Source organism: Octopus bimaculoides, chromosome 8 (genome assembly GCF_001194135.2).
Source record: "Octopus bimaculoides isolate UCB-OBI-ISO-001 chromosome 8, ASM119413v2, whole genome shotgun sequence".
NCBI classification, from domain to species: Eukaryota; Metazoa; Mollusca; class Cephalopoda; order Octopoda; family Octopodidae; genus Octopus; species Octopus bimaculoides.
This window is the reverse complement of record NC_068988.1, coordinates 12,739,855-12,753,488: the sequence shown is the minus strand read 5'-3', so window position 1 is coordinate 12,753,488 and position 13,634 is coordinate 12,739,855. Positions and strand designations below refer to the sequence as shown.

At 37.4% G+C, this 13,634-nt stretch overlaps 1 protein-coding gene across 1 annotated transcript in view; it reads left to right on the top strand.

Moving 5' to 3' along the window:
• The window catches only part of LOC106874963 (putative methyltransferase NSUN7), a 40,117-nt gene that overhangs the window by 21,452 nt on the left and 5,031 nt on the right, over positions 1-13,634 (top strand). The window contains exons 4-9 of the mRNA XM_014922889.2: positions 922-980; positions 2,930-3,210; positions 5,521-5,701; positions 8,817-9,021; positions 10,605-10,748; positions 12,338-12,439. Of these exons, the coding sequence (XP_014778375.1) occupies positions 922-980; positions 2,930-3,210; positions 5,521-5,701; positions 8,817-9,021; positions 10,605-10,748; positions 12,338-12,439 (972 nt within the window). The remainder of the gene's footprint in view (positions 1-921; positions 981-2,929; positions 3,211-5,520; positions 5,702-8,816; positions 9,022-10,604; positions 10,749-12,337; positions 12,440-13,634) is intronic.

Sequence of the window (13,634 nt, the reverse complement as noted above, 5' to 3'; positions counted from 1 at the left end):
TCCAGCTGTAGAAATTCTACCAAATTAGATTGGAGCCTGGTGTTGCCATCCGGTTTCACCAGTCCTCAGTCAAATCGTCCAACCCATGCTAGCATGGAAAGCGGACGTTAAACGATGATGATGATGATGATATATATATATATATATATATATATATATACTTGAGTTTATCTACTCTGGAATAATTTGGTGGTGCTGGTGATAGTCTTTGCTGTTATTGTTGATATCGTTTTTGTTTTTGTTTTGTCCCATCCATGGGCCTGATGGCACAGACCTATGATCAAAAGCATTTGAATACTGAACATCTAATCCTATTTCCAAGGAATATTGCTGGCGATGCCACTGTCAAAATTATTAAACAATCAAATAACTCAGACTCACCCAGCACATAAAAAACAATAGTTAAGATAATGTCGTCAGTTTTAAAAAATGTAATTTGAAATAATTTTCATGTTCATTCAAGTAAATTATTGCATATTAACCTATAATTTTCTTCATCAGTTTTTTTGGCAATTATGGTGAAGTGCATGCTTAGCTGAGGAGGTTACATAAGATTGAAACATTTCTAGAACTACCTTCCATACTTTATTAAATTGGCTAATATGATCTTAATCATTGAGTTAATGCTGTCGTTTCCCACCACATAATTATAATTTTAATTAATTAGTTTTAATATTCTCACAACATTAAACATATGAACACAAACTTCACTTTTAAACAGTCAGCTGTATTTCTTTCTCATTATACACTTTGCTCTGAATCTTCACCACTCCATCCATACCCTCTCCTCTGACACCAGCACTACTACTCATAAATCTACCAGCTATATCATATAAACTTACCTCATATATTCAGAATTTAAAACCAACCTTTCACATTTTCTTTTCTCCTGTATTTTTCTCTCTCTTTTTCTTTCCACAGACCAGAGCGTTTTAAGCAACCTTTTAAGACATTGCCGTTTCTATAGACTATTCCCAGACGTAAGTAGAACAGCTAACATGTTGTTGTTGTTACTGTCATTGTTGGTGGTGCTTAAATTCTATTTATTTATTAATGTTTTACAGACACTTGTTGGAACCTGAATTAGCATGTCTTATAACTTAATCTGATATTATTATTAATCCATTCACACTTACAAATCCTTCTTAGTAATATTAAATCAAACTCCAGTACTTAAATGATACTTTATTTTTATTACTTTATTATTCTCCCCTGGCAGGGATAAAAGGTAAATTTGAACTTGGTGTAATTTGAACTTGGTGTAATTTGAACTTACAACAGTTGACTAAATATTGCAAGACTTTAGTTGTGTGCCAAAGACTCAAATTATTATATTTTTTTAATTCTCTTCTTTCCAGTTGAAAAATAAGGCTTTGATGGTTCAACATCATAAAACCTTCTTTAGCAAATAAATATTACTGACAGAAGCAGTATGAATACGAAACGGAAATCTTTGTATCCTTCTTCACATGGATACTGAAGTATTCTTCCTGAAATCATGTGATTTCAGCAATTCTGTCACCTATGCTAGACAATTCTTGTCTGCTAACTATACATCCATATGAGAGGATCTCTCAAGCCAAATAGTGCAGTAATATGGTGTTCTAACAATACAACCATGTTATGTCAGACATAAAGATTACCATGCAGTATTAATACTGCTTTCATTGCTAATATTTGTTTTTTTAACGAGCCTACTGCCTATTTGCAACATCTGTGATTGAACAGTCACTGTTTTTGTATACATCATTGCTGGTGGAATTTGGCTGGCATGCAATAAGCAAATACCTGCTTCTGATAAAGCACATAAACACTGAAATCATGTGATCTAGCAGGTCTGCCATCCATGCTAGTTGATTCTCATCTGCTAATGATATGTCTGTGCTTCTTAGTAATGTGCATCTATATGAGAGAATCTCTCAAGGTGAATATTGCAGGAATACGGCATTCTAACAATACACCCATGTTGAGTGGGATATAAAGATTGCCATTCGGGATTAACACTGTTTTGTCAGTGATGGATGCTCGACTGTTAACAGTTAGAAGTGATTCATCTCCCTGCCAGATATGTCTAGAATGACAGTGCCAGAACAGGTGCTGATGTCCTGATTAGCCAGTTAGCTTGTTGAAAAATATATATTAGTGACAGAGGCAGTATCAACACCAAGAGTTAATATTTATTCCCACTTAAACATGGATGTCTTGTTAGAACAAACTATACTGTGGTTGTTAGCACGAGAGAAACTCTCATGTTGGCTTTTGGTGCAAAATGCACTCTTTTTTATATCACGAGCGAAGAGATAAATACTAGCCAGCTCCAATCAAACATCCATGTACAGATTCCTTTGTGAGTTTCATATTGTTGTTGTTGTAGTTTTTGATGATGATGATAATGATGATGATGATAATGATGATGATGATAATGATGATGATGATAAAGATGAGGATGATGATGAGGAGGAGGATGGTGATGATGACGATGATAAGGAGGAGGATGGTGATGATGATGATGATGATGATAATGATAATAAAGATGAGGATGATGATGATGATGATGATGATGATGATGATGATGTCACTGCACTACTTGACCGACATTTTTGATAATGAAGATGATAATAATGAATGATGGTGATGAAGATGATAATGGAGATGGTCATGAAGGTGAAAATAATAATGCTGAAGCTGATGTTGTGGCAATGATGATGACGATAGTAATGATGATGGTGATAATGCTGATAATGATGGTGATAGTAATAATGATAATGGTAATGATGATGATGATGATGATGGTAATGATGATGATGATAGTGATAATGATGGTGTTGGTGATGATGGTAATGATGGTTATAGTAATAATAACGAAAGTAATACAGATGCTGTTGGTGATGGTAATGATGATGCTTTTTTCAAATTCTTGTACTTTCAGTTAGTTTCCCACCATTCCACAGTCATGGTGGTTCTTTACGACCTGGTGAAGGCCAGATTCGAAGAACCACAAGGGAAAAGCCATGAAACCCTATCCTTGATAGGGCAAATAGAGCGAGCTGTTTATTCCTGCAAGACAAAGTTAAGCGCTTGGTTAGCCAGACACCGTATCAAGGCAAATGCTTTGTCTCTAGATTCTCTTTTACCTGAACAGGTACGATCGAAGGACAGGATTAGTTCACAGATGAATGTTTATATTTGGGTTAATCAACTCAAAACGAGGTAAATTATTATTTTCTTGTGTGTCTGTATTTTGTCTTTATTTTAAGAAAGGCAGAAAAGAAGAGAGAAAGAGAGATAGAAATATGTTTTTATACATATATGGAATGGTAGATATAGGAAACTTCCTTGTGATAGAATGATTAATGGGTGGATCTTTGTGCGTGAGAAGACCCGGCAAGCCAAGTGAGACCAAAATCCAAGGCCTCTGCCAGGGATGTAGCCAGCCCATTTACACGTAACATTCCTTCATTGGACATTAAACTCCGCTTGCGAAGACCTGTTGAGGCAAGTGAAATCGAAATCGAACTAAATTTGTAGACTGGCACCCATGCCAACGTCTCTTTCATTGAACACTAAACTCGGCTTGCGAAGACTTGTTGGGGCAAGCGAAAGCGAAATCGTGATGGCACCTGTACCAGTAGATCACTAAGAGCACCGTCCGAGTGTGATCGTTGCCAGAGCACCAGCTGTCTGACTTCCGTGCCGGTGGCACGTAAATAGCACCATTTGAGCATGATCGTTACCAATGTCGCCTTCCTGGCACTTGTGCCAGTGGCACGTGAAAAGACATTTGAGCGAGTTCGTTGCCAGTACTGCTGGACTGGCTCCTGTGGAAGTGGCACGTAAAATACACCATTTCGAGCATGGCCATTGCCAGTACCTCCTGACTGGCCTTCGTACCGGTGGCACATAAAAGCATCCACTACACTCTCGGAGTGGTTGGCGTTAGGAAGGGCATCCAGCTGTAGAAACTCAGCCAGATCAGATTGGAGCCTGGTGTAGCCATCTGGTTCACCAGTCCTCAGTCAAATCGTCCAACCCATGCTAGCATGGAAAGCGGACGTTAAACGATGATGATGATATTACATATATATATATAAAACAGAGTTTGTGTGTGTGTGTGGTGCATATGTTCCTTATGGATTTGAAAACTGATTTGCTGATTTTAATGCAAGAGGTTTCATAAGATTCAGTAATCTTTCGGCTATCAAATAAAGTATGTTTTTTTGTACAACTCTTTTTTACTACAAAAATAACCTTGAAAAGGAGGTTGGGTCACAATTTTGAGGTAATTTTCAGGTAATATTCTGATTTGCTTCTAATCTACATTGCCATTTTAATGTTTTTGGTGTCAAAAAATCAGCAATGTACAAGGAGTGTTAACGAGTGCATTTGTGATAACCCAATTTTTTTAATGGCGATTTTTTAAAGGGGGTGAGATAACCAAAGAGTACCAAAAAGGTAGCCACTATGTTCATTGTATTATGATTATCATAGTTTGAATCCTAATCATAAATATGGTGCAGGGGAGATTACTTGTGAACAAAATTAAAAAATAGCTCATTCCTCAGATCCTTAATTAGTTGAATTGCAATTACAAAACCTTTTCTGAAATATTGATAAATGTTGAAGATGAAGAATTGTTTTGATACAGAGTTAAACGATGATGATGATGATGATGATTACATTATTTATTCTGGGAAAATAGTAAGGCATGCAGTGCATGTGTTGCACACATAGACCCTTCGCCCTGGTATGTATGTATGTATGTATGTATGTATGTATGTATGTATGTATGTATGTATGTCCTGGAGACAAATATACATATTTATTACAAGCATGCATGAGTACATAATACATAAATACATGATGGCTGTCCACTCATGACCGAGGAAGACCATTGCCAACCTTCAGGAACATTGTGCGCTCTAGGACTAACTTATATTTTGCATTTGTGGCTCCGTTGGTGGCTAATGAGCCCTGCTCTTGACAAGCATACACGACTGAAAACAATGCAGACCAAGCTTTCCCCATTCACTATACGAGCCGTGCGCTTTCACGCAGCTCACTTAAGTTCTTCATGCTGGATACGTACTCTCTCAAAAGTGTCGATCCCTTCCTTAACCTGCTTCCTCCATCTGTGGTGATGACAGGCATTGTTCTCCCAGTCAGTGTCCTGCATATCACAGGCCTTTAATGAGGACTTGACACAATCCTTAAAGCGCAGCCTTGGTTTCTGCCGGAGTCTCCTTCCATTCACAAGTTCTCCATAGAGCATCTGCTTCATATGCACATATATACATACACAGATACATTCATATCTACATTACTTCCAGGTTGATGTCAAAATTCTAATGAAAAGGCCTTTTTTAGGGGTTGAAGACTGACTCTTTATTTATTGGCAAGACAGCTGAATAATTAAACCACAAGGACACTCATATATGCACATATATATATATATGTACATGTATGTATATATATACACATACTAATATACATTCATGGTTTTTTTATTTTTTTATTTTCCAGTATAGAGAAAGTAATTGATATCTTCTCGGAAGAGGGCTTCACACTGACAACTGACAATACAGAACGAGGCAAAGTGTTCGCCAGGGACCGTCATTGTTCCGATGTTCTTGTCTTCCCACCTGCTTTTAAGCTGTATCTGAGGCAACACCAACTTTTTAAAGATGGAAATATTGTACTGCAGGTAGGTATGTGGTGGTGATGGTGGTAGTGGAAGTGGTGATGGGAACTTTGTTAGACATGGTGGTAAGTGCTACAGACATTCTGGTGGTAATGTTGTAGTAGTAGTAGTAGTAGTAGTAGTAAAGAGTATAATGATGAGTGGTAGGACAAAGGTGGTAATGGTCATAGTATTGATAGCTGTTCACGGTGGTGAGTGATAACAATTATTGAACTGTACGAAGATTCTCATATTGAAATGAAACAGGTGAGTTACTATGAGTAATCAATCATACCTTTAACTCCCTCATATATATATACATATAGATATATATTTCCTCTTTATGTCTTGCAAGTACTTGGTGACCCTGTCAGTGCAGGTGCCACTTAAAAGCACCCAGTCCACACTGTAAAGTGGTTGGTATTCAGAAGGGCACCCAGCTGTAAAAGCCTTGCCAAAACTGACCTCGCCTGTGCTTGTGCCACGTAAAAAGCACTAAGTCCACTCTGCTGAGTGGTTGGTGTTTGGAAGGGCATCCAGCTGTAAAAGTCTTGCCAAAACAGTCACAGAAAACTGGTGCAGGCTTCGGCCTGGCCAACTCTTGTGGTACTGTCCCACCCAATCTAGCATGGAAAACGGATGTTAAACAATGATAATGATGATGATGATGGCTGTCTACTTGTGACTATGTTTATGTATAGGATCTCACATATACGAACCAGTTGAATTCAATCCACTGGGATTATACAAGCAATTAGAAGACAAAAACTCCTCTTAAAATTTAAAATCAGCAACATATAGGAGGCAAGGTATTCTGATCGAGATGATTCTGTTGATGGATGAAGGTGTGAGAGGTAGAGTTGGTGACATTAGTCACACACATGAGAGGACTGCTGCTACTACTACTACTGTGGTATTGGTGATGGTGGTGGTGGTGGTGGTGGTAGTAGCAGCAGCAACAGTAATAGTAAGATGAAAGACAGTTTCAAAGTGTTACAAAAATAATCTTTTCTACTCTAGGCACAAAGCCCCCAATTTTTTTTTGGGGGGGGGGAGTCGATTAGATCGATCCCAGTATACAACTGGTACTTAATTTATCGACTCCAAAAGAATGAAAAGCAAAGTTGACCTCAGTGGAATTTGAACTCAGAACATAAAGACAGACGAAATACTGCATTTCACCTGGCATGCTAATGTTTCTGCCAGCTCACTGCTTTTGAGAGAATATATATTGACAACATACTGTGCCAATGTCTTGTGTTTTGTGTAACAGGGTGTTTGTGTGTGTGTGTTTATATGTAGACTGTATATGTGCACAAGGGGTATAATGCATGTATGTGTATGTGTGCAGTAGTATATGGGTTGAAAGATGTGATAGTGATTGTACAAGATAGCATTATGTGTGGTACATAGCTATTCTTCTATGTGCGTGTTTGTGTGAGTGTGTGTCAATGATATACCTCCTCTTCTCCTCCTCCTTTCTTCTCCTCCTCCCTTCTCCTCCTCCTCCCTTCTCCTCCTCCTCCCTTCTTCTCCTCCTCCTTTGTGCATGTGTATGTGTGTCTGTCTGTCTATCTTTCTTTCTTATTTCTTCTCCACCTCTTTGTTGTTGTTGTTGTTCTTCTTCTCCTCCTCCTCCCCTCCACTTTTCCTCCTTTGTGTATATGTGTGTGTATGTGTGTTTTTTTGTGTGTGTGTCTGCCTTTCTTTCTCATTTCTTCAACACCTCTTTCTTCTTCTTCTTCTTCCCTCCTCCCCTTCTCTTTTGTACATGTGTGTGTGTGTGTCTGCACATGAGTGCATTCATGCATATGTGCATACACTATACTTTCTTTTCCTCCCTCCTCCGTCATCTTCTTTGTGCATGAAGTCTGTGCATGTATATGCATGCATTTTGCATGCATGTACATGTATTTGGGTGTGCATTCATACATATGTACAGTACGCCTATATCATTGAACATGAGGTTTACTTGCATCATTAGATATTGTCCGGTGTTGCTAGCAAGAGACATTAGATACGATAAATATTAATTGAAGGCTGTCATTGCTTTAGATCTCGGTTTCTAGGTGACTAATGCAGGATTGGAGTTGCCTTTGAAAAATATGAACATAGCAAGAACTTGAACTTGTGTGTTTGCATTGAATAGTGCATGTCTGGTCTTGTGTATGTGTATAAAAGAATAAGGACCTCCTTCGGTAATGAATAACCATGGGATTGCAGCTAGGAAGTTCCCCTCCGAAGCACAAGTCCAGGCAAGGCTGTTTATGGAAGACCAGCAGTCGCCCGTACATACAAGTCTCGCCTCTCCATGGTACTGATTTTATACAAAGGAAAGGCAAAGGGGCCAATACAGCTTGGCACCAGTGAGGTTGCATCTCATTTCTACAGCAGAGAGAACTAGAACAACGTGAAATAAAGTGTTTTGCTCAAGGATACATCACGCACACACATACACACATACACACACACACACAAGCCAAAACAGATCATGGAACCTAGTGTGGCCCTTGGCCTTGCCAGTTCCTGTCAAACTGTCCGACCCATACGTGTGCATGTTTTTGGAATATAATTAGTCTCTGCACATGTAGACAACGGCTGTAGTTATTCTATGTGTTTGCAAGTATATGAACACAACTTGTATGTGTGTGTCTCTGTGTGTACAATGTGTGTGTATGTTGTATGTGTGTGTGTTGTGTATGTTATGTGTGTATATTTTGCATATGTGCCTATATGTTGCATGTGCGTGTATGTGTTTGTGTGTGTGTGTGTGTGTGTGTGTGTGTAGCATGTGCAAGTGTGCTGTGTATGTGTGCTTGTGTGCAGTATGTATGTATGTATATATGTGTGTGTGCATGTGTGTATGCGTGTGTTGCATAAGTGCATGTGTGTGTGGTGTGTATGTATTGCGCATGTTTTTGATGTGTATGTGTGTGTGTTGAGCATGTGTATATATATATATATATATATATATATATATATATATATATATATATATATATATATATATACGTGTGTGTGTTGTATGTGTCATCTATGTGTGTGTTGTGTATGTGTATATATGTATGTATCTGTGTGCCAGTGTGCATGCATTTATGCATCTCTTTGCCCCATAACTTTCATTTTGTTTCATTGTCAGGACAAGTCAAGTTGCATTGCACCACTGTCTGTGGCACCTTTAATTCAAGATGATGATGAAGTGATGCATGTCAACATAGGTTCAGCCCTAGCTACAGCTCATGTGGCCAGTCTACTCTGCTCCACCAAATGTCGTATTTGGGGCCTGGTGGACCCAAACCATCTTAAATCTGCTCAGAAAAATCTAGAATTTCTGGACATCAAAAGTATCCATTTGAAAAAAATACAAAAAAAATTCTCTTTATGTTGATTACTAAAAAAAACAAACAAAACTAATGAAAAATATTAATCATTGAATACTAATTGCAGTTAATGTCTTTGTTTAAATTCTAATTACCTAAAATGTCTTCAGTTTTCACTAATTACTTTGTAAATTAGTAATAATTATGAGACATATTAAAATATATAATATCTTGGAAGTTCTAACTTTTCATCAGGTCACACTCTTTGCATGTATGTTGATGGAGCTCTTTCAATTAATTTTGAATCGATTCTAACACACCCAACAATTAGGGTTTGTCTTGCACTCTCCTAATGACTTACCCCCTCATCCTACAATGCCTATTCTTATGCAGATGACACTATTCTTCATTCCTTCCAGACATTCCCCAACCATTCTTCAGCCACTCACAGTTTCGCCACCACACCTCTATCCTTCACAGATTCCATGAACAGAGACCTATAAATAATCCACCAATGGAGATATGCAATTTCCCAACTAATTCATATAAACAAATGATCACTAATTCTTATGAGTGTGTGTGTGTACAGGGTATCCACAAAGTCTGGGTACATGGAGTAAATAAAATCAAAATATAAACAATTAAATATAAGAAATAATTTCTTAAAGTATGTATTAATCCCCATGTACCCAGACTTTGTGGACACCCTGTATATATGAATGGTTTACTATACACAGTAAACCTCCTCCTGTCTAGCACCAAGACCAGAGGGTTGCTGGATTACTGTATTTTTCAGATGTCTGATCATCAATTTTTGAATTACCAAAGCACTTTACAAAACACATTAAAACTCTATATTATCATTAATAATCTGAATATAGAAAAAATGAGAGAAATAAGAAGAAATAAAAATAGAATTTAAGTAAAGAACAAGTTTTACCAACCTAATAAAATATAGGGGCTGGAAATGCAGTAAAATAAAATAATTGTTCTTTGAGAAGCAACAATACATTCCCTACTTTTAGGTCACTTTAAATAAAACCCTTGATTCAATAGCACTGTGTATAAACTCTATACTTGGAATGACCAATTTTAAAGACTATTGGATTTTACTCATAAGGTACTGGAATCTTATATGTATACCATTCTGCCTAAATAATGGATTTACAAATACAATATCCCTGCATATCTCACATCTATTTTCATTCCTCCAATTCACTCTCAATTTCATATCTTATCTAAATTAACTATTGCTCAACCATTTTCTCACACCGTCTCCGATGAAGGGATATAATAAATATCCTGGAAACAGCTGTAAGACCTTCTATTTATAGATGTTCTAAAATCTACACAGCCTATGAAAAGTAAATCTTTATATACACACTCTGATATATAACCTACGTTGGACCCCTTATTTGCATTATCACCGATCCTGGAGCTTAACTATGGTCTATCCATAGCACTTACTCAGCATTACCTGACACCTCTGGGTCTCATTGACACCACTACCACTCATAACCTATATACATATATATATATATATATATATACATGAATATATGCATGTATATACTTATATATATTCTGAAACCTTAACCTTTCTACAGATGTAAAACTCTTGACAGAATCATTCTTAGATTTGTCTCCAGATGATCAGAAGTTTAAAGCTATCAGAATAATCTTGTTGACGGCCAAGTGTAGCAAGTCTGCTTTAAACAGCCCAGTTGATTTTGTGATTAACGAAGGAGAAGGTGAGTGTATTATTGTTATTATTATTATTATTATTATTATTATTGTCATTACTATTATTAAGGCAGCAAGCTGGCGGAATCATTGGTACACCGGGTAAAGTGCTTAGCATCATTTCGTCTGTGTCTGTGTTCTGAGTTCAAATTCTGCTGAGGTCAACTTAGCCTTTCATCCTTCCTGGGTCAATAAAATAAGCACCAGTGAAACACTAGGGTCAATGTAATCGACTAGTCCCCTCCCCCAAAATGTCAGGCCTTGTACCTTTAGTAGAAAGGATTATTATTATTATCATTATTATGAAGGCACATGGTGATATACCGTGCTTGGGTAGACCCTTGGTGATATACCATGCTTGTGTTGACCTGTCAAGCCAAGTAAGACTGTAGACATGGCTGATGCTGGTATTAGGTCAATAGCACCCATGCCAGTGGCATGTAAAATGCACTCACTACACTCTTGGAGTGATTAGCATTAGGAAGGGCATCCAGCAGTAGAAACATTGCCAGATCAGATTGGAACCTGGTGCAGCCCCTTGGCTTACCAGTTTTCAGTCAAAGCATCCAACCCATGCCAGCATGAAGGTGGACGTTGAACAATGATGATGATGATGAAGACATAGTGGTTAGGCACATTTCCCTCATGATTGAGAGATTCTGGTTTTGATTCCCAAACTGGCTGCACGTTGTGTTCTTGAGCAAAGCATGTCATTTCATGCTGCTCCAGTCGACCCAACTTTAAACAGGTAACTCTACAATGGACTAGCTTTCCAGCCAGGAGCAATGTTGGCCTGCTCACCTAGCCATTCAGGTGAGATCATTTAGAAGCTAAAACTATGCAATATGCATTGTGATCAACAATGTAATTACAACAACCAATAGTCTGGTTGATCACATGATCACGTGATTATCATCATCATCATCATCATCATCATTATTATTATTATTATTATTATTATTATTATTATTATTATTATTATTATTATTATTATTATTACTACTACTACTACTACTACTACTACTACTACTACTACTACTACTACTACTACTACTACTACTACTACTACTACTACTACTAAGGCATGGAGCTGGCTGAGTCATTAGCACACTGGATGAAATGCTTTGCAGTATTTTACCTGTCACTAAGTTCTGAGTTCAAATTCTGCTGAGGTCAACTTTGCCTTTCATCCTTACATGGTTAATAAAATAAGCACCAATTGAACACTGGGGTTGATGTAATTGCCTCATCTCCTTCTCCAAAATTGCTGCCCTTGTGGCAAAATTTGAAATCACTATTATTATCATTATTATTATTATTATTATTATTATTATTATTGGACCGGCATAATCAGTACAGTGTTAGACAAAGTGTGACAAAATGTGAAAAGATAGCAGAAAATTGAGACATTTTATCCAACACTTTAACAATTGCTGTATTTCTTCCAGGTCTTTATATTCTGAGTTCAAACCCCATTGAGTTTAACTTTGCTTTATATTGCATTGGGCTCGAAAACATGAAGTACAAATTCTGCATTTGGTGAGTTCTTATTCTCACCCACTTCAGGCTAGTACTATTTCTTCTTTTCCTTCTTCAGATATCAGTGTCCTGAAAACCTTATCACGTGGTGGTGTCAGCAGGGAACAGTTGGAAGGTCTGTGTAAAGAGGAAATGGAATACCTCAAGCATTCGCTTCTCTGTAAGTAGACACGATGTTTCTGATTTTGTATGGTAATCATCAGCCATCATAGAGTCAAAACAACAGAACACGTATAACACATGTGCACGCACACACACACACACACACACACACAATAAACAAAGTATTTCATGTTGCTTTGATCTGCTTAGCTGACGGTAAATGTAGAGTTGCCTTCTTAAGTTATGCTAACTTACAAGGGCTGGCTTCCTGGTTCCCATGGGATATATATTTTCTCAATGATGCTCCATACATAGTAGACCAGTGGAATGAGATCTGAAGAATTAGGAGGCCAAATGTTGGTGGTGATGTGATCATGCAAATTGCTGGCCAGCCATTCTTGTGTCATTTGAGTCTTGTGTGATGGTGCAGAATCTTGTTGAAAGACAAGGCCTTCCATTGCATACACTGTTGATCCATGGCTTAACAACTTTATCCAGAACCTCAATATATGCAGCAGCATTCACCCTTAGGCCTTGTGTAAAAAAGTGAGGAGCCATCACATGTCCTTCATTGCTAACAACACCTAAAATCATGATGCAGGAAATTTTGTGTGCATTACCCTTGGAACCTCAGAAGGGTCTGTACATAACCATCTGTCATTTCTTCTGTTAATTTTCTGGTCCTGGTCAAAGTTTTTCTCTTCTGAGAAAAACCAAATCACACCATCTTTTGATGAATTTTTAAGTTTGTTCAAAAGTCTTTTGAATCTAATTAAATGGTTTTCTTTTGTTTTTTTCTGACATGAATTGACCTCTCCACATCACGTATGATCTCTTAATGCACAGCATTTCTACTTGTTTTTCTGACACACGAAATGTTTTTGCAATTAACCTCATTGATTTTCCTGGATTGTCTTCAATGCTTTACTTAACTTCCTGAATAAATTCAGGTGTCCTGATAAAATCAGAGCATTTGGAATGTCTTTTACGTTTTGATACAGGTAATATGCTTCCATCTTCTTTCTCTAACTCACACTGAATCTTGTGGACAAAAGATCTTGCAACTTTTAGAAAATGAGAAATTTCTAAATTACCATGCTTAGTCTTCAGAGCCACAATCACAGCATGATTTTCATTTCATTTGTAAACATAGGGTCTGTCATTGTTATTTTCTAAAAGAGTAGTTCAATAAAAATTAGTCAAATAAAATAATGACTAAAAATGCATGTGTCCTCAAGTACTGTCTGCACCCT